The sequence below is a fragment of the Lycorma delicatula genome, chromosome 12, assembly GCF_047948215.1.
Source record: "Lycorma delicatula isolate Av1 chromosome 12, ASM4794821v1, whole genome shotgun sequence".
Classification (NCBI taxonomy): domain Eukaryota; kingdom Metazoa; phylum Arthropoda; class Insecta; order Hemiptera; family Fulgoridae; genus Lycorma; species Lycorma delicatula.
The window spans coordinates 3,125,302-3,151,397 of NC_134466.1; the positions used below are offsets into that span (position 1 = coordinate 3,125,302).

At 34.0% G+C, this 26,096-nt stretch overlaps 1 protein-coding gene across 1 annotated transcript; it reads right to left on the reverse strand.

The window, feature by feature from the left end:
- Window positions 1-1,716: 1,716 nt before the first annotated feature.
- LOC142333449 (uncharacterized) lies at window positions 1,717-19,731 on the reverse strand. The gene is made up of 6 exons (XM_075380558.1): window positions 19,631-19,731; window positions 14,567-14,718; window positions 10,809-10,937; window positions 8,348-8,489; window positions 5,876-6,004; window positions 1,717-2,087 (listed from the first exon to the last, which is right to left on the reverse strand). Exons 2-4 carry the CDS (start codon window positions 14,615-14,617, stop codon window positions 8,361-8,363), a joined length of 309 nt encoding a protein of 102 aa, XP_075236673.1. The 5' UTR covers window positions 14,618-14,718; window positions 19,631-19,731; the 3' UTR covers window positions 1,717-2,087; window positions 5,876-6,004; window positions 8,348-8,360.
- Between the last annotated feature and the right edge of the window lie 6,365 nt (window positions 19,732-26,096).

A 26,096-nucleotide genomic window follows, 5' to 3' on the forward strand; every position in this document is an offset into this window, starting at 1 on the left:
ACAAAATGGAAGTTAATAATTTCAAAGGAATTTCTCTTCTTTCAGTAATCTATAAAATCTTACAAAAGTTGTAGAGAATACACATTGCACATCAATAAACAACTTTGAGAATACATCAGGGTGGTTTAGAAAGGGAAGATCTTGTGCGGAACAAATAGTATGTGTAAAATTAATAAGCTGGATAAATTATAATCTTTTAAACTGAACAAACAATTTCTATTGCCTTTTCTAAAGTTTAACTTATTTTGAATTTTCAGAACCATTAAAATTAAACGATGGTATTCATAAAAGCATGGAGGAAAACAGTGAAACTAGTTGCGGCACAGATATCAGATAAGTTAACTTAATATAAAATCACAATGAGGCTTTAAATTCATTCATGTCACTGTTATTTGTGAAAATGCACTTGAGGAAAAAATGTTCAAGAAAAACACATGTAACTTGTGATTTGTATAACAAGTCTCACTTAAGAACTTTACACACACCTCTTTACACCAAATCTTCTGATTGCCATGGTTCTGGACTTAAAATGTTCATAAACATACCCACACATTATAAGATACAGTAATATATAAATTGAAACCTCTCCACCTTTAGTTGCAACATATAAAAGTGAGAAAAATGTAATGTTAAATAAATTATAAACATTAAATAAATTTTGTTATCCGAATCTTAAATTACACACACTTGAAAGAATGCTATTAATTTTTTCTTAATCAATTTTCTTACTATAAGAATTTTAAAGGTCATAACGATTCTCTAATAAGAATAACGTTAAGATGTCTTTCTAAAATATAACTCTATTAAAAGATTTTTTATGTATAAAAATATTACATACCAATGTGCCATGCTTAAAAAACTTAAAAGATTTTTGATAAATGTTACAAGCATTAATTTTTTTCTTTAGAGTGGAAATAAATGTGTTTTTTAAAATCACAAATGCGATAAAACAACTTTTGGCAGAAGTTACAAGTAAAATCGTCCTCTTTTGTTTGAATATTACGATGTCTCTTTAAATGATTTTTATTATTAAACGACTTTTGACAAAAATTATAAATATATTTTTTCCCCTAGTATGAATTCTTAAACGTGATTTTAAAGTAGAATTTTTGACAAAAGTTACTAACATAATTTTTCTCTTTTCTGTGAATATTAAAATGTACTTTTAAAGCATAACTTTCTCTGAAAGACTTCTGACAAAAGTTGCAAACATTATTTTTATTCTTTTGTATGAATATTTACATGTCTCTAAATTGCTTCTGGCATTAAATGATTTTTGACAAAATTTACATACATAATTTTTCAAATATAATTACGTTACAAATATAATTTTTCTCCTTAGTATGAATATTTAAATTAGAAATTTCATAAAAACACTTCTGACAAAAATTACAAATATAATTTTTCTCTTTTGTATGAATATTAATATGCGTGTCGAAACAAGTTTTATTATTAAATGACTTTTGACAAAAGTTACAAATATAACTTTTCTCCTTAGTATGAATATTTAAATGCGATTTTAAATTAGAACTTTGATTAAAAGACTTCTGACAGAATGTACAAACATAATTTATCTCCTTTGTATGAATATTTAAATGTAATTTAAATATATTTAAAATAGAACTTTGATTAAAAGACTTCTCACAAAATGTACAAACATAATTTTTCTCTTTTGTATGATTATTAAGATGTCTCTTTAAATAGCTTTTACAATTAAATGACATTTGACAAAAGTTGCAAACATAATTTCTCTCATTTTTATGAATATTAAGATGTGTCGTTAAATTGCTTTTTAATATTAAATGACTTTTGACAAAATTTACATACATAATTTTTCTCCTTGGTGTGTAAATTAATATGCATCTTTAATTAAGAAACATCACTAAAACATTTTTGGCAGAAATTACAATCATAATTTTTCGTTTTTGTATGAATATTTTAAATGTGATTTTGAATTATAACTTTGATTATATTCAATGGATTTTTCTTTCATAATTCCATCATATACTGAATTATTTATTTACACATCTCTTTTGAGTAATGCGATTCTTGGTACTTCCCTTGGAGGTTCCTTTATCAATAATAACCTGTAAATAAAAAATTACTAATAATTCAAAGGTAATTATGAATAACGTAAAACTATTTGAATTACAATAACATTAACACATATAAAAAAATTGAATATTTTAAAGATATATTCATAATCAAAGTGGTTTTGGATATTAATTAATCATCAATGAGTTAACTTAATTATAATAAGGTACTTTACTTATCTTATATTTACACATTTGGTTGAAACTTTATTATCACAAGTATGTTTTAGGAAAACAAAACTATTTTGCAAATTTATAACAGGTAAATATATTTATTATATACGTTTTATCAATATGCATGTATCAGACCTACCCATGCGTTTTATATACAGGAAATCTGGGCTGAAAGCATCCAAAACTAATTGCCTACATTTAAGAAAACGGTCATAGTAATCTCTTAAATGTAGGGTCAAATGACAGAATGTATCTCAAAAATTTGTTCAGTATACTCTTAGAGTCAGCAGCATATACAAACCGAATTGAATGCAATTGTAGTAGTCCATCAAGATGCAGACCCCCACAAAAAATATTCAGTTCATGCTTTGCTTTAAATCAGTTATGCATTTGTATGAACTGAATTGAATGTTAATTCTCCTACATCCAAATCTATTGTATTCCAAGGATATGAACTGGAGACTAGAAGATGGGTTTCACAAACTGGAAATCATCAGAAGGTTTCAGTTAGTTAAGAGACTGTGCATAAAGTAAGCGATATGTTCACTGCCCGATAAGTCTATTACGCGATCTAGTTACGGACTGAAGATTCCTTTTTCTACTGTTCACGACATCGGTCATAAGCACTCCATTTGGAAGTGTACATTACAACTGCTTCTTCACATTAAACCAAATGATTACCACCAATTATATCAGTTTGCTGCAGAGATAATTACCATATTAAAAAGAATCTTAATAATATTTTATTTAGTGATGAGGATACTTTTCATACATTTGGGATAATTAAAGACAACTGTCAAATTTGTTGTACCGAAAACAAACCCCATACAGTAATCAAGAATGAAAGGAACATACTGAAAGTAAGTGTCGGCTATGATGGGGAAAAAATGGTGTCGGAGAAGTGTTTTTTTCATAGAGTCCACTGTGACAGGGCACACATGCGTCTACATGTTTCAGATGTTTGCTGTTTCTAAGATTCCTGGAAGATTCAGTTTTCAACAAAATGGTGCTCCACAACACTTATCATGACATTAGCATGTTCCTGGAAAACACTTCTCCAGATATTGGATCAGAGGAAGTCCAACTGCATGGCCACCTACATCTCTCAGATATCACTTTTCTGGACGTTTTTGGTTGGGGTTTTATTGAAAGTTACAGCAAAGATAAGTTTGAGATTTGAATGATTTAATACAAAAAATTTTAAAGGTGATTGGTCTAATACCTCCTCTATGAATCATGAGACCTTGCCGTTGGTGAGCGGATTCAGTGCTCAGGGATACACAGTAGCTGGACCGAAGGTGCAACCATATCGGAGAGGTATCTGTTGAGAGCCAGACTAAGGAATGATTCCTGAAAGAGGGCAGCAGCTCTTTCAGTAGTTGTTAGGGGTGTGAGTCACAATGTCTATAAACTTGGCGTTTATTGACCTAGAAAAGGCATTCGATAACGTAGACTGGAATAAAATGTTCAGCATTTAAAAAAAATTAGGGTTCATACAGAGATAGAAGAACAATTGCTAACATGTACAGGAACCAAACAGCAACAGTAAAAATTGAGGAACATAAGAAAGAAGCCGTAATAAGAAAGGGAGTCCCGACAAGGATGTTCCCTATCTCTGTTACTTTTTAATCTTTACATGGAACTAGCAGTTAATGATGTTAAAGAACAATTTAGATTTGGAGTAACAGTACAAGGTGAAAGAAAAGATAAAGATGCTACAATTTGCTGATGATATAGTAATTCTAGCCGAGAGTAAAAAGGATTTAGAAGAAACAATGAACGGCATAGATGAAGTCCCATGCAAGAACTATCGCATGAAAATAAACAAGAACAAAACAAAAGTAATGAAATGTAGTAGAAATAACAAAGATGGACCATGAATGTGAAAATAGGAGGAGAAAAGATTATGGAGGTAGAAGAATTTTGTTATTTGGGAAGTAGAATTACTAAAGATGCACGAAGCAGGAGCGATATAAAATGCCGAATAGCACAAGCTAAACGAGCCGTCAGTAAGAAATATAATTTGTTTACATCAATTAATTTAAATGTCAGGAAAAGATTTTTGAAAGTGTATGTTTGGAGTGTCGCTTTATATGGAAGTGAAACTTGGACGATCGGAGTATCTGAGAAGAAAAGTTAGAAGCTTTTGAAATGCGGTGCTATAGGAGAATGTTAAAAATCAGATGGGTGGATAAAGTGACAAATGAAGAGGTATTGCGGCAAATAGATGAAGAAAGAAGCATTTGGAAAAATATAGTTAAAAGAAGAGACAGACTTATAGGCCACATACTAAGGCACCCTGGAATAGTCGCTTTAATATTGGAAGGACAGGTAGAAGGGAAAAATTGTGTAGGCAGGCCACGTTTGGAATATGTAAAACAAATTGTTAGGGATGTAGTATGTAGAGGGTATACTGAAATGAAACAACTAGCACTAGATAGGGAATCTTGAAGAGCTGCATCAAACCAGTCAAATGACTGAAGACAAAAAAAAAAGGTCTTATAATGCCGCAGATGCTCCCAAACATCTGGCAAGAGTTAGATTATTGTCTAGGCATCTGACCAGCTAAAAAAAAGTGCATACACTGAAGTTGACTAACGTACATTAAAACATGACGAGTTGCTAAGTTTATTTTAAAAAAAAAGAAAGAAAGTTATTAAATTATATTAAGATTAGTTATTGCTATATATATATATATATATATATATATATAAAAATAATACAATGATAAATTTATAATAATTAAAATAAAAACGCCTCCTACTGTTTGCTTTTTTTTAATTCTTACAAATTAGCATTTGTGTGGTACACAACTTTTCATCAATGTATTTAATACGTCTGATGAAGTGGTGCACACTGCAAGAGCGCTAATATGTATATTTACACATACAGGGTGAGAAACATAAACTGAACTGAGAGAGCTTGAACTGCAGTTATTTAAATGAACCTTTATCACTGCTTCTATTAACATCATTTTTGGTGCGTATGTTACTACTCTAACCTACTGCTGTCAGTTGTTAACTATTCATGCTTCACTGCAATAAGTTTCATTCCTTGAGTTGTGTTTTTCTGACGCCATCAAGGAATGGGTTGCTAATCAGTGTTCTTAAATCCTTTCCAGGAACACATCAAATATTCGCTAAATTTCTGAATAATAGAATCCCAGCTAAGAGCAGCATATACAATTCAGTTAGAAAAAGGCATAAAACAAAATTGAATGAATAATCCAAGAATTAAAAGAAAAAATAGGCCAAAAAAGAATTGTTTTAAACAATTTTCAATTGTTAAACAACTGATTTCCAAAGAGTTAACTATTAGATCAGATTGGTAGACTAAATATACACACACTCAAACAAGCTTACATAAACTGTATGTAATCCAAAATTTACATAATAAAAAGTTAACACAGTGGAGCACCAATTTTCCAGATATCCAACTAACTACACTTCTTAGTAATTAAAAAAAAAATTAATACATTATTTTAAAAATTTAAAGACTACTCAAATAAATATTTTTTTCAAAAGGATTTTTTTTATCAATCTTTATTTTACTGGATTTTTTAACTGAATCTTTGTAATTCGTTTAGCAAAAATAATATGTATCCTTACTCTTTCATTTTCAACTTTTAAATTTTCTAATATAATCAAGTTCATCTCTTCAATTGCTAAAGGATCTTTTTCAATATCACCATTAATAACATTTGGCGGTTCCTCTTTCAGTTGTAGTAAACCTAATTCCTGTAATACAAAACAAAATTTGAATGCTATAAAGTAAATATATTTATGATTATTTGTATAATTTATAAAATAATAATAAATTGCAACTCTAATTCACTTTCAACACACATTAACAGTTCAGCGACTGTTATATTATTATTATTATTAGACTTTAATGTGCAAGGTTTTGCGTGGGAAAACCACTAAAATGTTTCTTTTGTAAAATTTTAACATCCAAATGTAAGTCTTAAAGTGCTGCTACTCACCTTAAAACTTATGCTACAAATTGTAATATTTACAATCAAACAAGTGTTAAACTGTTGCAGTAATTCTCCTGATTTAGTTTTTTCTAATCTTACTGACATTAGTGTTAATATTGCTTATGGTGAAATATTTTATCGTGATAAATATCATTTACCACATTGACCATAATTTGAATTCTTATCTCATATCTGAAAAATATATACCAGATTATAAAAATATAAATTTTGGAAGATACAAAATTTCCTTGATGAGTTTGGTTCTAAATAATATTAATTTTTTTACAGCCACTTAAACATGAAGCTTTTTTACTGGAACGTGGAAATGGAATTTTGTAGGAAAAGAAAATTGCCATGCTTGACTGGGACTTGATATTCAAATAGAAATTTTTGCAGATGAATTGCAACAATGTATTAAAAATGTTCTTGATTGTCCTGCACCAAAAGTACTTACAAAAAAACACAATTTTCAAAGTGTTTTTCTAGTGTACTTATAATCACTATTATTAACCCCTTACCACTCTTTGACGGAATATTCTGACGTAGCTGATTAGTACGATTGAAGTGTTTATTGGAACTATGTGATGTCTACTTTTTGTCTGGTGACAATTCGTTCTGTCATAATAATTCACCATTTCATAATTTTTTTTTTTTTTTAGTAGTATTCTGCAATAATAGATACACCAACTGTTTGTTTATTACAGTATAAAATGACAGATTTTCATGTGTAAAATATATATCTATATATATATATATACACACATATGTGAATATATATGTGTGTGTGTGTATACATGTGTATTATATTGTACAAAGTGAAATTATCTATAAATATACCAGTATATAAATGTATTATTATGGAAATATTTTGTGTGTAGGTAAAATTATAAAGCTTACTGTGTAAATTTTTGTATATATGTTATGAAAAATCTGCAAATGTTTGAGCGTGCATATGTACACACCTGCATATGTTTGTAATGTGTGAGTAATATATCCTGGATGGAAAAAGTTTGCAGAACTGAATTAAAAATTTGAAATTCCAAACGCAATAACTTCACCAAAATTGAGTTGCACCTAAATACGGTCCATCTGGCTATATCTAGCAGAATTTTGGACGTTCTGTAATATATTATACAGAGCTATCCTTGCTTATGAATGTTAATTTTGTTATGTACTTATGTTTTTTTATTTTTTTAATGTGATCTTGTATCGATGGGTTTTATGCTTGTCTATCTGAATTAAAATTAACAACACTTCCAAAATTTATAAACTTACCAAATACCAAACAACCAGCCTTTGGTTTAGGAAAAACAACAATCACAAAATTCTAACAAGTACTTTGAAAATTATTAAACTATCAGGAATCCGAGGTTAGATTTCAATTTCAAATTCAGCAATATGAACTAAAAAATCCAAACCACCTAATGAAAAAATCATCCAGAAAATAAACAACAAGGCAACGGTGCAAGCTTGATTGAACCGGAATTACAGAAAAAATCATGAAAACAGCCAAAAAAAAAGCTGAACTTCAGAAGTAAAATTCATGTTTGAAATATCAGGATAATTGGAAATTAAAACAGAAGACAACAAATCGGTTTAACATAAACTCTTTTTATCTGTGTCCTAGGGAAAGTAATAATAGAATGGGATAAGAACATGAAAAAAGTTGAGACAACCTAAATAGAATCGGATTGGAAATAGAAAGAAATTGCAATTAACTGCTTAACCTTAGCCGATGATGTTACAATTTTCTTGGAGAACCTCAAAAAGGCAGCAGAACAAGAAAACCAGCTTAAATAAATTGCACGGAAAATAAGGCTAAAAATTTATTTCAAAAAGGCAGAATTTGTAACCGACCAAGATCCCCCCCAGGACCCAAAAAACAAAATATGGAAAAATCAATAAGTAAAATTTAAATATACGTCGGAGAAATAATAAATGAATGATTTAGATAAAGAATTGTTTGATTTCTTTAAAGCAAAAGAATGAAGAACTCTTAGAAAACAAGAAATGAAAATATATAGAAGAATAAGAAATGAATGCAAAATACTACTTCATGGTCCTCAGTCAGAAAAACATACAAAGAAAAATTAAAAAAGCTTACACGCACAGATGCATCAGTTCCAGTTGTGTGATGTGGTAAATAAAAGCATATCGTTTCTGCTGATCGGTCTTTCTAATTTAATATCTTTATTAAGAGGAATAGATTCATTAATAAAAGTATTATTTTCAGGCCCATTCATTATCTGTACAAAAAAAGCCAAAAAACAGAAACAAAGATTAAAATAAACATCCATAATAAAAAAAATATATGTATAAAAAAAGAATGTTCATAAGCATCTCACTTGTAATTACTTAATGATTGTCCTGGTTTATGCTTTATGGTGGCTTGAATGAGGTTATACTTGATTCTAATGCAAGCTATCTTTATTAAAAATATAAGAACAAGCAAATAATATTAACATATTGATTGCCATGTGGTTCACATTAAATCTGTCTGTGAGACCATGTCTCACTGATTCTTTGAATCTTAGTAAAGTATGTGATTTTTCGTCTTTTTTTTCTTTTTACTTGCTTGTATGATGTAAACGAAGTATTGTCATCATGAAAAATTTCACTTTTCAGATTTCAATGGAAATATTTATTTTGACCATCCCTGAATCCAATTTGACTAGTTTTGGAGTGATGTCCGTACATACGTATAGTATATATCTCGCATAACTCAAAAACAATTAGCCGTAGGATGTTGACATTTTGGATTTAGGGATGTCATAACATCTACTTGTGCACCTCCCCTTTTGATTGCAATTGACCGAAAGTGTCATCATGAAGCACATTTCGGTTACAAAAGTAACTTTGTAGCACCCCTACCTCTTCAACAGTACATGCCCAACGATGCAACTGATACAAGGCCGAGGGCCACCAAGTTGGTGACCCTTTATTAACCTATTCAAAACTAAAACTCTTGTGAGAACACCACTGCTGACACCTAACGAGCGAACAAGCAGTTCCATGGTGATCCCATCATACCCGGGAGTCATTTTATGTCTTGCAAAACTGCAAGTAACCTGCTGAACCTCAGCCTCGGTAATCTCCAAAATGTAATGCCACCACTGTCCAATATACAGATATTTTTGGAGCCATTTTCAAAGTATTTATGTGGAGCCAATCTGGAAGTATTAAAATGCTTTCCAATATGTGTATACATACATCTTCCACAAATCAATATGGTTTTTTCTGTATTCTTTGGATTAAATTTTATGTGGTTTTATTTAAACCGCTCACTCTGTTCTCTCAAATATGATAAGGCTTCACAATTAGCCAACGCAATTGGAAACATTGTTCGACAACCTTGACTGTTGTTTCATTGCACTACTGGCTTGTTTCACAAGCACTACATTATTATTTGTGCACTTCGGATTAACATGTACTTCATCGCTAATGATGTCAAATTTATAACGATCTCATGATAAATATATCACTACAATATATATTTTAATGTAATTTTTCAGGAAAATGTTTATCATATTTTCCCTGGATGGGTTAGATAAGTTATTTTATAATAAATTACACCTTGCAAAAAAACTATTATTATAATTTTTTTTTTTAATATGAATTTATTATTTATGGAGTATTACAAAAGACATTAACAATATATACATTTTATTTTTTTTAATGTGTACGTTGCAATTTGTCCGACTAGTGAACAATAAAGTAATTCTACTATGATCCAATTAGATGAGGATGATCTGTAATCTTTTACACTTAGGCCTACCATTCCTATCCCATTGACGTATGGTTAATTGAACCCCTACCACCAAAGCAAATAATTAGTATGCACGGTTTAGTTTTTAAATCCATATAAAAGCAACTAACTTTTACTAGGTTTAAACCTGAGAACCTTTGACTTCGAAAATCAGCTGTTAAACAACTGATTTATGAGTTAACCACTAGACCAGCTTGGTGGGATAAATATATATATATATATATATATACACATTCACGCACACTTGAGTTAAGAAATTAACTATATGGAATCCAAAATTTATTATGTAATAATAATGAAAAGTTAACAGTAGGGCACCAATTTTCCAGATGTCCAACTAACTACAATGCTTAAATTCAGAGTAGGTAATTTTTAAAAAAAACTAACATTACTTGAAAAATTTTAAGACAATTCAAATAAATATTTTCCTTAAAAGGACTTTTTATCAATCTTTATTTTACTGGATTTTTTTAACTGACTTTTTGTAATTCATTTAGCTAAAACAACGTGTATATTTAGGCCTTTGTTAAACTAATTTCTACACACTGGTTTTTTAGTAGCACTTTACAGTTTTTTCTTACACTACATATATTCAAAAATTTATTTTAATATTACTGAAATACATTTATTTTTCTATATTTTTTTCCATATCGTATTACTTATTAAATATTAGAATGATATGTACAGTATGTATAATAGCCATTTTATAAATTACCCTTTCCAATTATCCAGCTTTGGCCTTGCAAAGATCCATCTGGGTAATTGGTTTTCTATTGAATACAAAATCTAATACACTTACCCTTTCATTTTCAACTTTAAAATTTTCTGATTTAACCAAATTGATCTCTTCAATTGCTAAAGGATCTTTTTCAATATCACCATTAATAACATCTAGCGGTTCTTCTTTCAGTTGTACTAAACCTACTTCCTGTAATACAAAACAAAATTTCAATGCTATAAAGTAAATATATTTATGATTATTTGTATAATTTATAAAATAATAATAAATTGCAACTCTAATTCACTTTCAACACACATTAACAGTTCAGCGACTGTTATATTATTATTATTATTATTATTAGACAACTTTAATGTGCAAGGTTTTGCGTGGGAAAACCACTAAAATGTTTCTTTTGTAAAATTTTAACATCCAAATTTAAATCTTAAGTGCTGCTACTCACCTTAAAACTTATGCTACAAATTGTAATAGGTACAATCAAATAAGCTGTTGAACTGTTGCAGTAATTCTAAATCAATCATAAATGCCATGTTCCAACTAAGAGAGAAATAACTACGATAAATATAAAAAAAAGTCAAAGATTTCTGGGAACTCCAGAACCAAACAAACCAAAGAAATAGAAATTGCACAAATTCAAATAGGAGGTTTTAATATCCAAATGGGCAGAGAAAGAAGGTACAGAAATATCATCGAAAAAAGGACACCACAGAAAAGGACCAACAAATATGGACAAAAACTTGTGGCACTCTATAAGACATATCACCTCATATCTAAATCAACATACTTTAAAATGAAAAAGAATAAACTTAAGACATGTAAACACCCAAAATGGACGAAAGGAGAGTGGCAACTAGAATATGTATGCATAGACAAGGAATTAAGAAAGCCAACGTCTGACAGAATGAAGAAATACTGTGAGAACAGGAAACTAAAACATCTTAACTAAACTTGACTAAAGTGGTCCTATGAAGGCTGTAAAGGTAGGAAAAAAATAATACATTCTGCATGCCAAAAAAATTGTACTTAAATTATAAAATTACATATTAGGTAATTATTAGTAAAAATACATACATTAAACAAAAAAAACAAGATACATTCATTTCTGTAAAAAAAAAAAAACAAAAAACAAAGAAACTGGTAATGGGCTAATAAAAAAAGCTCCATAAACTTCATAAAACTACTTATTATCAAAAATTACTTAATAACAAAGTGTACGAGAGGGTGCTGAAAAGTTCCTGGCTTTGATGCCTTGTGGTTGAAATAGAAAAACAACTTTGGGCTCATCTGAAAGTTTGAAATCTTAGTACGTGCAAATATCAGGTGTTCAGGAATCACACATTTTTTTATTTTGTAGGTAAAACCCAAGGTGGCAGGGTTTCAAGCAAGTTTCTCGTCAGTGGAGTTACGGGTCCTCATGAAGTTTTTGTTTCTCCAGGGAAAGTCAGCAAAGTCATTCACAATGAGATGTTACAAACACTGGGAGAGAAGCGTGCTTCCTACAGCACTGTGAAAACTTTGATATCCTGTTTCAAGACTGGCCATTTCACTGTGTAAGATGAGCCCCACAGTGAGCACCCTCAAATCACAGCTGACACTGCAACATGCAATGCTGTTCACGAGCTCATTCTTGAGGACCGGCGAATATCTGCCAAAAAGATACCCAGATACTAGACATCTCCAGGGAGCATGTTGGTTTCATTAGTAATACAATCCTAGACATGCGCAAGCTTTCAGCGAAGCGGGTGCCCAAATGTTTGAACTGTGATCAATGGAAGGAACGAGTTGAGACATCCAAAGCTGTTTTGCACAATTCTGAAGTTCCAAAAGCCTTTTTGGCTAGGCTGGTGACCGAGGATGAAACTTAGCTTCACATTTACGATCCTGAAACCAAGGAAAAGTCAAAGGAATGGTACCACAGCGGTTCCCTGCAGCCGAAGAAGTTCCGCACCCAGAAATCGGCCAAAAAAGTGATGGTATCCATTTTTCTGGGACAAATACAGTTTTCTGTTTGTGGACTATTTACCTCAAAGATCTAGTATAACCAGACAGTATTATGCTAGCCTGCTGAACCAGTTGAAGGAGGTAATTAGGAAAAAATGTTGAAGAAAGTTGGCCAAAGGAATCCTTCTGTTGCATGAAAATACACCTGTGCACACGTTCAATGTTGTAACTACCAAACTGATAACCTTGGGCTTCCAACCCGTTCAATCATCCTTCCTACTCACCAGACCTAGCCCCTTCGGAATATTATCTGTTTCTGAACTTGAAGAAACGCCTGCAAGGTATTCATTTTGAAGACATTGAAGATGTCAGACTGCTGAGAGCTGGTTTTGCGCCCAATCACAGGTATTTGATTTGCACAGACCAGAAAAGCTGCAACAACGATGTACTAAGTATATCAGTCTCAGGGAAGAATATATTGAATAAATAGATAATTTCAAAACTCTGGCTCTATTCCTTCTAGGCAAAGCAAGGAAATTTTCAGCGTCCCCTCGTACGTAGTACTCTTATAAAAATAATACTCTATTTATAAAAATTAAAATAAATTGCAACTCTAATTCACTTACAACACACATTAACAGTTCAGCGACTGTTATATTATTATTATTATTATTAGACGACTTTAATGTGCAAAGTTTTTCATGGGAAAATCACAAAAACCTTTCTTTTGTTAAATATTAACATCCAAATTTAAATGTTAAAAATGCTAAAGACAGTAACAAAATTCTAGCAAGTACTTTGAAAAACTATTAAACTACGAGGAACCTAAGGTCAGATTTCAATTCCAAAATTCAGCAATATGAACTGACAAATCAAAAACACATAAGGAAATAAAAATAGACAAACTCATCAAGAAAATAAACAAGGTAACAGGTGATGGCTTGATTGCAGCAGAATTACTAAAGGATCATGCAAACAGCAAAGAAAAAACTTAAGTAAGCGATATGGAAAACTCAAAAAAATTCCACAAGATTGGAAAAAAGCATTAATACATCCACTACACAAATATGGAAATGATACAGAAGTAAATAACTACAAAAGGATTAACCTCTTACCTATGACATACAAAATCCTTTCAAAAGGACTTCAAATTAGAATTAATTAATCGCAGACTAAGGCTAAAAACATTTTTCAAAAAGACAGAATTCATAACCGTCCAAGATTCCTTAAAGTTCCTAAATAACAAAATATGGGAAAATCAATAAAGTCAACAAATTTAAATATATGGGAGAAATAACCCAAATTAGTGGTTTAGATAAAAAAGCCAATCAAGCACGAATGAGAATATTAAAATAAGCCTACCAACTAACAAATGATATCTTCAACAAAAAGAATATCTCAGAAGATGCCTAAATCAGATACTAAAATAATCAAGTAGAAATAAGTACAGATGTACCTGTTACATCAGATGCATATTCAGTTTAAAAACAGACAACTTAGTCCAACAGAATAAAAGAAGGTAAAAACTTGAGAAAAGTCCTATGACCAATAAGAATACAAGAATATAAATGGAAATTACGAATACAATGAAACCAAGAAAATGCCAATATCCACCTGAAAAAGAAGAGCAAAATCATTTTTAACCCTCACAAAACCGATCTTCTACCACATTTACAGCAAAAAGAATGGAAATCAACAATAGATTTCAGTGGTTTCAAATGAAATGAAAATATTTGAAGGCGATAGTACATTATAGAAAAATGTTAAGATTTCAAACAGAAGGATAAACAAAAAACCAGTAAAACACAAAGAATGAGAAATTAATGCAAAATATTGCTTCATAGTCCTCAGATGGCCAAACATAAAAAAAAGCTTACATGCTCAGATGATTTATCAGTTTCAGTCACGTGGGGTGGTAAAAAAAGCATGTCATTTCTGCTACATTTTCTTGTTCAGTCTCTAATTTAACATCTTTATTAAGAGGCAGAGCTTCATTAATAAAAGTATTATTTGCAGGTGCGGTCATTATCTGTAAAAACAAATAAAAATAAAAAATATATCCATAATAAAAATATACATTTACAAATACTGTTATAAACACTCTCTTGTAATTACTGAATGGCTGTTCTTGTTTTATGGTGGCTTAAATGAAGTTATGTTTGATACTGATGCAAGTATTCTTAGTGAAAAGAATAAGAACAGCAAAATAATATTAACATAATGATTACCACGAGCACCTCACCTTAAATCTATCTGTGAGGCCGTGTGACACAGCTTGTGGCTCACTGATTCTTATACAGAGTAAAGACGTTACTGAAAAACCCAAAATGACTAGGAAATAATTTGATTTCTAAAGAAGAAACAACAGCTGAAAATTTGATTTCACATGCAGTAGCAACAGATAATAACGAGGATAGCTACCAAAACCTTCCAGTTATCAAAAAGGGTACTGGTTCTCTTTTTCAAGAAACACTTTCAAATCATAAAGAGGCTATATAGAATGTCAAAGCATCTGAATGAAATGAAGCGATAGGTAAAGAAATAAATTCTTTTCATCAGAATCAAACATAGCAGCTACCGAAGAAATATCCAGATTGCCAAGGGTGGATAGGTGTTTACTGTCAAAACTGATTTGGATGACATAATTAACTATAAAGCAAGACTCATTGCTAAGGGCTATATCCAACTTCCAGCAAACTTTTCGTTTACTCCTCGGAAAAAGGATGGAACATAACGCCGTTTCATGTAAAGACATTGTTCCTCAATGGACAACTAAACAAGAATGTACTCAAGTGATAACCTCAAGGATATGAGATTGAAAAAATATGTATGCAAACTATGAAAAAGTTGTTACGGCCTTAAACAAGCTTCAAAGTGTTGGTATAAATACTTAACGTACTTCTTATAATAGTATGTTCTAGAAGAAAGCAAGAATAGAAGCAAGAAATAGAAAGCAAGAAACACTACAAGTCCTTCTTCAAAGATCATGGGCATAATAACAAAGTTTAATTCTGAATTTGAATTATAATCACATGAAGTTGACAATTATCTTCGGATCAAGATTACTTTAATGGAAAAATTTATACAGATAGATAAGTTATGCAATAGATATGACCATGCAAATATAATTTTACAAAAATATAGTTTTGACAACTGTAAACCATTACTTTTACCACTTAAATTTGGTTGTAAATCTGGAAACTCTCCTCTAATCTCCCGGTGGACATTACAGGGAAATGGTTGGAAACAAATTATTTAGCTTCAGGCACACACACCAGACTTAAGATTTGCCTTAATTATTGCATCTAGAGCAGTCAGGGAATAAAGGACCATTTTAATTTGGTAAAAAGGAATTTTCAGATATTTGAAATTATTTCTGAAGATGGCATTAGATACAGTAAAACAACCAGTAGAAAATTGAGGCACACAGTGATGTAAACTATGTTAGTGACAAAGTGACTTCAAGATCAACTAGTGGAACTCTCCTTAATTCTTTAAAGACCACCTGACAGTTCTTCATCAGGTTCAGTTTATGCTAAAAAGACCAACAGCTGATTTTTTGTCAATCTCATTTTGAGCGAGAAAGAAGAACTGATGAAATTTCATCAGTATCAAAATGATGTTTCTACTGATCACATGTTTGGGTGTCAGGACAGTCCACTTGATAGGAGGTTACATTTGTTATTGTTCAAAGTCAAATATAACATCGCAATTAATATTCAGATTGTAAACAAAAATAATTACTTTGAACTTAACAACTGTTTATGCTTTTATTTTTATAGAACATTTAATCATGTTTGTTGTGTAATATAACAAACAAATAATTGTTATTGTATTGAGTTGGCTGTGAAATCATAGTTTGTTCAGAATGAAAAGGAAGCTTTATTACAACACAGTATTCTTGTGCGAACATGGCAGGTTCGCACAGGATGAGGTGATTGCCGCAATTAACAAGTTAAATAACAAGAAGAGTCCGGGCCCAGATGAAGTTCCGGCAGCGGTCATTAAAGGCCTGGCCAGAATAGTACCGTGGGAGATGACGGAAATTTTGAGTTATGGGCTGCAACACCGCACTTCCCTCAATGCTGGAAGGAGGCCAGAACGGTTTTTCTTCCCAAACCGAATACAAACCCAGGCGTTTGCGAGTACCATCCTATCAGCCTCATAAATAATATGGGTAAGGCTGCTGAGAGACTTCTTGCTACCAGGATCCAAGAGGAGCTGGACCTAAACGGAAGACTACATTTGGAGCAATATGGATTCCGTAAGGGCCTTTCGACACTGGATGCGATAAACAGGGTGGTTAGCTGGGCGGCAGAGGTATGGAGCGGTACTTGGAGGACCAGAAGGATCCCATTGATGTTCCAGTTAGATATCAAAAATGCGTTTGGCTCGGTACCGTGGACGGCCATTGTAGCGGCGCTCAGAGAAATGAATGTTAGTGACCACTTGCTAAACCAGGTTGACTGCCTGATAGATGGACGGAGGTTCGCACTTTGGAGGGGGTGGTGAAGATTTCCGGTCTTCGGTGGAGTTCCGCAGGGGTCTGTGTTAGGCCCCTTGCTATGGAACATCTTTTACGACCGGGTGCTCCGGTTGCCTTATCCGGAGGGAGTCAGCGTAGTCACTTACGCTGACGACATTGCACTATTGGTGGAAGATAAGGAAATTGGTGATGCAGAGAATAAAGCAAAATCGCTCCCTCCAACTCATAGACAACTGACTAATAAACAACAACATGGAGGTATCCCCGGCAAAAAGCAAGTGTATCCTCTTCACGGGTAGGAGAAGACTGCGCGGCGTTCTGGTCGTGATCCATGGAGAGGTTATAACTGAGGTCAAGGATACAAAATATCTAGGGGTGACAATAGATAAAAGTCTCAAGTTTGGTAGGCATATAGAAAATGTGTGCAAAAAAGTAGGGCTCACCATAAAAGCCATCAGGAGATTATTCGTGGAACACACAGTACCGGGGGCCTCTAAACGGAAACTGATTGCGTCGGCGGCGGTGTCTGCGGCGTTATACGCGGAGCCAGTTTGGGCTGATGCAATCAGGATACAAAGAAACAAGGATAAACTGCAAAGAATGCACAGAACGGCATTGTTGAGAGTGGTGGCAGGGTATCGTACTCTGTCATATGAAGCTATATGTGTGCTTGCGTCGGTCCCGCCGATAGAACTTCAGATCAAGAGCAGGAAAGCGAGAGCGGAAGGGTGTAGTAGAGCTGAGACCGAGGCGATGACCCGACAGTGGTGGAAGGAAGCAGAGACTAACGCTGAGGCCTTGACCGGAAGGTTAATAAGTGATTTGGACGCATAGCTGGATCGCCAACATGGCGAGGTGATCAGAGATGATGTCGGGTCATGGATGTTTTGGTTACTATTTAAAAAGATTCGGCAAGAGAGTCACACCCAACTGCGACTACTGCCAGGAGGTGGACGACGCAGAGCATACGATGTTCGAATGCCGAAGATGGGCACAATACAGACAATTCATAGCAGTCAATAACCTGAACGCGAATAACATAGTAGTGTGGTCGCTAAGGAGGGAGCAGAACTGGAACGTTTTTAACAATTTCGCCGGTACGGTTCTTCGCACTAAGGAAGAGGAAGTGCGACCAAGGAATCGTTAGGTTCAATCGTAAATAGGGATAGGTGGACAGCCCCGTCTCTGAGAGCCTGTATGCCCTGGCGTGCAGGTTTCGGTGAGGGGACGGGGACTCCGGGGAGATTTCGCGGAGATAAAATTAAAAGACCTAGACCCGACCGGCGTGGCTGGTTTTGGGGGTGCGCGCGCTCCTTGTGCTGGTCGCGCCGGTTTGAGGAAAATGGCATAAAGACCGAGATCGGGTTTCTGTCGGCGGGGGTGGGGAACGGCATAGCCGGGCTTTGCCCTCGTCGGCAGGAATTAGAGGCAGGCAAGAAAAGATCTAGTACCGGGGCGGTTGACCTGCCGCGCCGGGTGTAAAACCGGTGGGCGGGAAGACCGCCTTAGAGTCAAAAGACACGTCTCTGAGCCGAGTATACTTAATTGGATGTCCGGCCCTGGGATGTAGGAAAAAAAAAACACTGTATTTATTGGCCTGTGGTATAGTTTATAGATAAGCAGAGAACACTGTACGTTTATCATTGTTTCTGATGTTTGCTATAATACATAAAATGGGAGGTAAATTTCAAACACGATTAAGATTGATCAGAATCTTAGGAATGTTCAATCTGATAGTGATTTGTGTACTGACAGTTCTAAAAAAACTTAATTTTACAGATTTGAATAAAATTTATCAATTTCTAGTCAAAAATCATGAAATTTTAAGGTTTAGGCACTGCACAGTTTTTTTACAAACAATAATATAAGCATTTTTTTTAAACAATCTCCAAAAAATGTTCGAACCTCAAAGGGTTAAAACTGTGGCAGACCAGTTGTGTGGTAAAGTAATTGCAGAAATGAGCATCACTCTCTTCTATGAAACCTGAATGTTGCTGCAATAGAGACAACCAAATGGTTGGTTTGGCTTGACATCTAGTTAAAGGAAGTTTGTGCACTTGATGTTAATTCAAAGCCATATTAATCAGAGTGCCATTAAAGTTAAAAAAAAAAACCCGATGTTCCACAATAAATACAAATCATATCGAAACTAGATACGACCATTATGTGAGGAAGCTTGTGAAAGCGGATAGCTTCATTGTCTGAAAAACAGGCAGCAGATACATTCACAAAAGGATCATCATCTGCTTAAAGGAATGGAGATTCTCATCGGTATTAAAATTCAGTATGAATTATAAAATTCCGTGAACTTGAATTATGAACAACGAGAGGCAATGTCATGGAATAAATATTTACGTAAAATGATTTACATCACAGGATTACGCCCACATTATCGATTTTTCATTAGAAAAAATAAATCAAACTTAAATTCTAATTATAGTATAAAATTACTTACTTAGTTAGATAAACAATTGAGAACCCCAACGAAAAATTAGTAAATAAATTAAATATATAAGTTTCTGTCACAATCCTTCAACAGAAATAGTAACAGTGATCAATGATGCCAAAACATAAAACTTTATACTACAATAAACGATGAGTTTGGGGGAAAAAAAAAATATATATAAAAGATAATGCACATCAGAATTAATAAATAAACGTTTTTCACGAACATTTAAAAAAGTTCAATGAAAAAAAATGAATTTACTGAAATTTTTAAACATTTTTTTTAAACATAAAAATCAAATAATATTAACGTTAATATATTAAACAACCGTTAATAATTTTTAATTACTTTACAGATACATGTCCATGATCGGAGATCTGTATAGCGACAAACTGACCCAAATTTTATATATATATTTTTTTATACTTCAAATATTTTATAAGAAATTAGTTTTTAGTTTTTTGGGTTTTTTTACGTCGTTGAGGACATCTACATACGCAAATAATAGCGTCCGGTAGGCATCGTGAATACCAGTGCTCTCTGGTGGTTGGGTTTCAAATAACCAGACATCTCGGAGCCGGCCCTGATGTGCGAGTGGTAGCGTCTCGGCCTTTCATCCGGAGATCCCGGTCAGGCATGGCAGTTTTATACGCTACAAATCGTTCATATCTCATCCTATGTAGCAATACCTAACAATGGTCTCGGTCGACCTGATTGTACAAGACTATACTTCACTTACATATCATCTTCTGAAGTAATACCTTACGGTGGTTCCCGAGGCTAAATAGAAAAGGAAAAGGCATGAGACTATCGACTAAATTCTTTAATCTATTAATTCGTCGGCGATTAATTTTTATAATCGACTACTCCGATTAATATTAGTCGGGAAAAGTAAGTATTAAATAAGGCGCACTCATACGCAACAAAGATGAGGCCGGTTTTATTCATCATTGTACAATTAATTACAAATAAGACATTCACTCACATTAATATTCCATCACATTCTCTATTTATCTGCATAAATATTTAGTGCAACGCATTTTATACTAAACGACGTGTTTAATTGTAATATCTGCTGTTTGTCTTTGCTGGACGGTAATAATCTTAAGTAACTATTTAAAATACTGGATTCATTCTTATTTTATAATTCTCTTTCTATGTAGTTTATTAGGTCCGACACATAATAAATAATTTTTTTTTCGTAATTGTAAGTTAGTTACTCTGTCCCGTTATAGTCGTTTACGAATTTTTTGGTTTGCTTTGTATTTCTCCCATCACCACCCCAATCGGTCGCCCAAAAGCATAAGACTAAATGTCTGTGCCAAAAACTGCTACTGGGCCTCGAAACAGTTTAGCGACCAGTGTCCTAAATAACTCCTAGAGCTTACCTAACAGCGTGAGCGGGCTAAGCGCGGTGCCATACACCACCGGCTTACGTTTCTCAACTGCTCACTTGTCATATATTTACTAAAATGGGTAGGCGCACCCTGTCAACTACTAAAAATAAATATGACATCCATAAATTAAAATTTACTTCATCTAGACAGCAATTCGTTGCAACACCTAGATCGCTGTATGCAAGCAAGTACCTGTCCACCATATTAAATCGCTTGGAGCCTTAATTGGCTCCAAGCGATTTAATATGGTCAGCCATATACGTCTCTAGGTTAGCTTCACACAACAGTGCGGTAGGAGCCTTTTCCCTTAGGTAAACTACTGATGTCGGTTCAACGTAGAAACCGCACCAAGGAACTTACACACAGTCCGACAATGCGGCTCTCGCCGCTTGTGAGTGGCCAATTTTACTCTTGACCTCTTAAGTTCCAGGGTGGCCCGGTCTCTGCCCTCCTCCCGTCCAAAAAGAGCAGGGCAATCAAACATCAGGTGTTCATTTGACTGGACCTCCACGCAGACGCGTAGATCATCAGCTGCAAGAAGCAACCGAAACAGATATTGGTTTAAATTAACATGGTTGGTGAGGACCCGGGCACCCGTTGTCCTTAAAAACGAGCTCCAGGGAAATCATCCCCCCAGATCCTGTATAAACTTATACAACGATCTTCTCTTAGTCGTAGTGTGCCATTCCAGCTGCCATGCTTCCATCACGAGGCTAGCAGCTTCTTCCGCGGGCGGGAGACGGGTTTAAATGAACGAAATTTAGATCCGGTGCATTGTGATCACCGTTCCGCTCCGGTACAGGCCCGGATCGAAACCGCATCCAAGTACTTCTTGGCAATCCCGACCTCTTCGCAATCTCCACATAGCTGCCCGAACTTTACCACTAAATCGAGTGGAAGAGCCTTTTCCAATATAGTGGTAGCCTTGTAGGAGGTTGTTTTAAAAATACCAGTGCATACAATTAAGGCTCTGTGCTGGGCACTCCTTAAATTTCGACAAGTGCTTTATTCATATGCAACCTATGCGCCCAAACTGGCGTCGCGTATGAGGTCATGCTTTCGAAGACTCCTCGGTACACCATGCCCAACAACCCATACCGTTTCCGAGTAATCCTCCTAAGTTTGTGCATTATTGAGACGACGTCCGCCGCTACTTGCCTAATGTGATTGCTAAACAGTAACTTTTCATCAAACAAAACACCTAGGTACTTATGAACTCTAACACGGCTGATTTCACAGTCTTTAATGTGAGGGTTACGACTGTACGATAATTTGTCTGCATCCTTGAGAAACATAAACAGTCTTGGGCACAGAAATCTTTAAATTTTAAATGTTCATCCAGCCCTCTGCGATTGACAAGGCCGCCTGCGCCCGGTCTTTCACCTGCGGTCGTGAATTACCACGAACTAAAAGAAGACAGTCATCAGCGAAAGACTGGGCCGTAACCCCTTCTGGAAATGTCAATCCCAGAAATCCATCGAATACCAGCTTCCACAGCAGGGTACCGAGAACGGAAACCTGCGGGCTTTTGCTGGTGACGGATTTTTCCACAACAAGGTACGCATACTTAAACAAGAGCCGTAAGGTTGACAAATAGTCACGTACCACGGACTGCAGGGCTACGGGAACATTGCGTTCCAACTCGTAGAGGACAGAACTCCAACACAAGGAAGGAAATGCTGCCTGTATGTCTATAAAAATTGCTAAAATATGTTTACAGTTAGCGCTTTCCACCTCGGAAATATAATTTAAGATGCAATCCTCGGTGCCAACCCCTTTCGTGAAGCCATACTGGCCTCGATTTAGAAAACAGTTCACCAAATTGGTTTCCCAGAGCTCCACGGGTTGAATATAGCTGATAAAACCGGTTGTAAGAGGAAATTTGAAATTTAAAAAGGAATTTTTTTTATTCGTGGACACACAATGAAGAGTTGTAATTACAGACCGGATACAATATTATTATTATTATTATTATTATTATAAGTTAACAATATCAAATGTAAAACTTAAAAATTGAACAACCATAATACAAAACAAATAAAATTAATAATTAAAACTTGCAATATCACAATGAAATAGCAATAGTAAAAATCTAGATTAAAACAAAATTACAATCTGGTATACGCCAAATAACATAAATATACAAAACACTACAATAACAAAGTATTCGAATACAGATGCAAGGTCTTAAGAAATTACAACGCAATCTATAAAACTGACATATTATTACCTGAAATATTTCTAAATATTTTATTTAGTTAGCCCTAATTTAAATTTCCGATGCAATGCTGCATAACAAACACAGCCATAAGGGATGTGGTATCCCTTACTGTTCTTAACTGGGTGAAGTTTATTGCTGATGGTAGCATTCCACTCACTTTCCCTCCACTCATCATGAACCATCCTCTTCAGAAAACAGACAAGATCATTCAAAACAATGCGATCAGTGAAAGCAGCCTGCAAACAAGCTGCTGTTGTGGGCTATCAACGTGCCCATTGGCTGAAATTGTGTTATGGCTAGGGAAGCAGCAGAAGCTCACACTTGTATTACATTAAATCATCCCAGAAATAACAGATTGAATCTCACAGGGAACAGGTAGTTGAAAGTACAAGTTACTAATTGCCTGAAAGGAACTCATGGAATCTGAACAGAAAAGTACGTGACGATATGTTTGTAATTATATTTAAGCCTTATTAATAGCACAGCTCCACAACAAAACACTGACGATGCTGGTAAGGCCAAACATGTATGTTCTATGTCAATAGACATGCTTTCATAGTTTGACTATGTAACTACAAAAGCATTACCGTGTTTAGAGCGATCTGTATAAACTATAGCATCCGGATTCATATTATTTAAAATAATATAAAATTCTTGTTGTAAAATAACCTGATTCATATAACTTTTTATGATATTGACAAAAACTAAAGCAGTAATTTATAAAAAAAGAAGAGAGAGAGAGAGAGAGAGCTGCCAAAGAGAATAATATTGAGATCTGTAGATAATTATATATCTACAGAAACCTAGGCGGTAAGCTCTGATGCCTAGCAGGGCACTAGTCTGGGGTGTTCCTCATATTGATTACGATGTGGGATGGAGAACACCATGTCAAAGGGGTTGGACAAGCCATATAGGAGCACATCATTTAGTTTGTCTATACCAAAGAGTTGGCTTACTACTGTTCACTAAGAGACATACAACAGTGCTTGAACGAAACGCACCAGTAGCAAGATGGGCAAATGAATGATGGACTGCCGTGAGCATCCTCGTTCGAGTGGGGGCTTGTGTAGACAAATAAGCCACACAAACATACTCCAAGAAGGAACGGACCAGAGCTTGGTAGTATCGTAACATTCATACCTGATCAGCCACCCAACAAGTATTAGACAGAAATCTCAGCATGTCTAGCATTTTTAGATATTTTACCTTCAGCTCCTTTATGTGACAATTACTGGTCAAAACAAAATCTTAAAATTCTAATCTGGATGCATGGTTCAAATAGTTCACCACATAAAAACAGATGAGGTCAACATCTTCCCTCAACCGAGAAAAGCAGATGCATTTTGTTTTCTCTGGGAAAACAGGCAATGTTTTAATAGATCCCTTCACAGAGATCATTGTTGTTTGCTGTGTTAGTTGGTGTATTGAATTTTATATAATAGCGATTGATTGAAGTGGTTTTCAGTAAACCAGTATTGGTCTTAGTAGCAGAAGTAACCATTCTCTCCTTGCCTGTGCTCAATGTTACATTAGCAGATGTGTGAGACTTTACTTAGTCTAAAAGACCCTTTACCATTTTGGTTAGTTTTTTGTACAATGAGTATTCATTCTCTTTTTGTACATTGTTAGAGAGAGCCTGGACAAGACTAACACCAGGTTGTACAAGATTTCTCATGCTGGGCGATTTTCTGTATTCCTGATGAGCCACAGAAAAGGACAATTTGTGCTAAGTACAGATCTTTAATATAGGCTTTTCTTCCTTACAAAGGGATCGAGACCTTACCAAATGTGGACCTACACATTTAATACATTTTTCTATTTCAGCCCATGTGCTATCATCATGTCCGGTACACTTGCAATGCACAAAAATTTGTTCCTTCATCTAACCAATTTTGTTGTGAAAAAACTCCTGACATTGAAACAATGTCTGGGGTTTGGCGTACATAATCGCACATGGACAGAGAGGTAACCAACTTTTATTCAGTCACAGTAGAAAAAGCAAGGATGTTGGCACATCAACACCATTCTCCTTCATAATGCTCTGCACAGACATGACTGACAGCAGTAGTAACTCTTCTGTAATTTCCGAGAACTCAAAACATCCCTTCCATGCTGAAATTTAGCGCCTTATGGGGCTTTCTTTCTTTTTTTTGTGTTTATCTCTGCACCGTTTCATTATATTTAGTTCTACCACTCATTTTATGGCGCTAGTTTATGCTTCAACTTTTACAAACTTCAATATATGTTTTCCAGTTATATAATGATTAGTAGTAAAAAGGTAAGTAATGAAATTGAATTTACTCGTCAAGTGGTAAACTCGTCATCGTAATTCATTTGTTTAACAGCAGAGGTTCGCTGAAGGCTCAGAAGTTCTAATCCTAGTAAAAATAGTTTTTTTACTTTTATAAGAATTTGAAAAATAGGGGATACAAATTTGGCTAAAATATTTCTATATATGAGGCATTAATCATATTCATTTTTTTCAAAATTCATTAAAGTGGTTGTGGGATATTGTGAAAAAAAGAATTTCAATTTTTTTTTTTCGGAGGCATTTTAGAGAACATTATGAAAGAAAATTTATTACCTACAATTCATATCCAATAATTTTTTTAAAAAATCTTCCCAAAAAATCAACTCCCCCTCTTAAAATTGAAATAGGTTTTTTTGCTCTATCTGCCTTTGGAGATAGAATCTTAATATTAAATTTGTCAATTTCAAATTCCCTATCGCATCTAGTAGAAACTACAGCTTTGAAATTTCTCACACATTTAAATACAACTTTATCACATCAGCTGATACTTTTTCATATTACTAAATTTAAATTTTCTAAAACTTTTTATCAGTTTTTTGGAATTGA

Bases quoted from the DNA above. Each gene is read 5' to 3' on its own strand.
- LOC142333449 (XM_075380558.1), bottom strand. From the start codon at position 14,617: ATGCTTTTTTTACCACCCCACGTGACTGAAACTGATAAATCATCTGAG. The intron at 10,938-14,566 runs GTAAGCTTTTTT...TTTGTATTACAG, and splicing joins CTGATAAATCATCTGAGCAT to GAAGTAGGTTTAGTACAACT. The intron at 8,490-10,808 runs GTAAGTGTATTA...TTTTTTGTACAG, and splicing joins TTAAAGTTGAAAATGAAAGG to ATAATGAATGGGCCTGAAAA.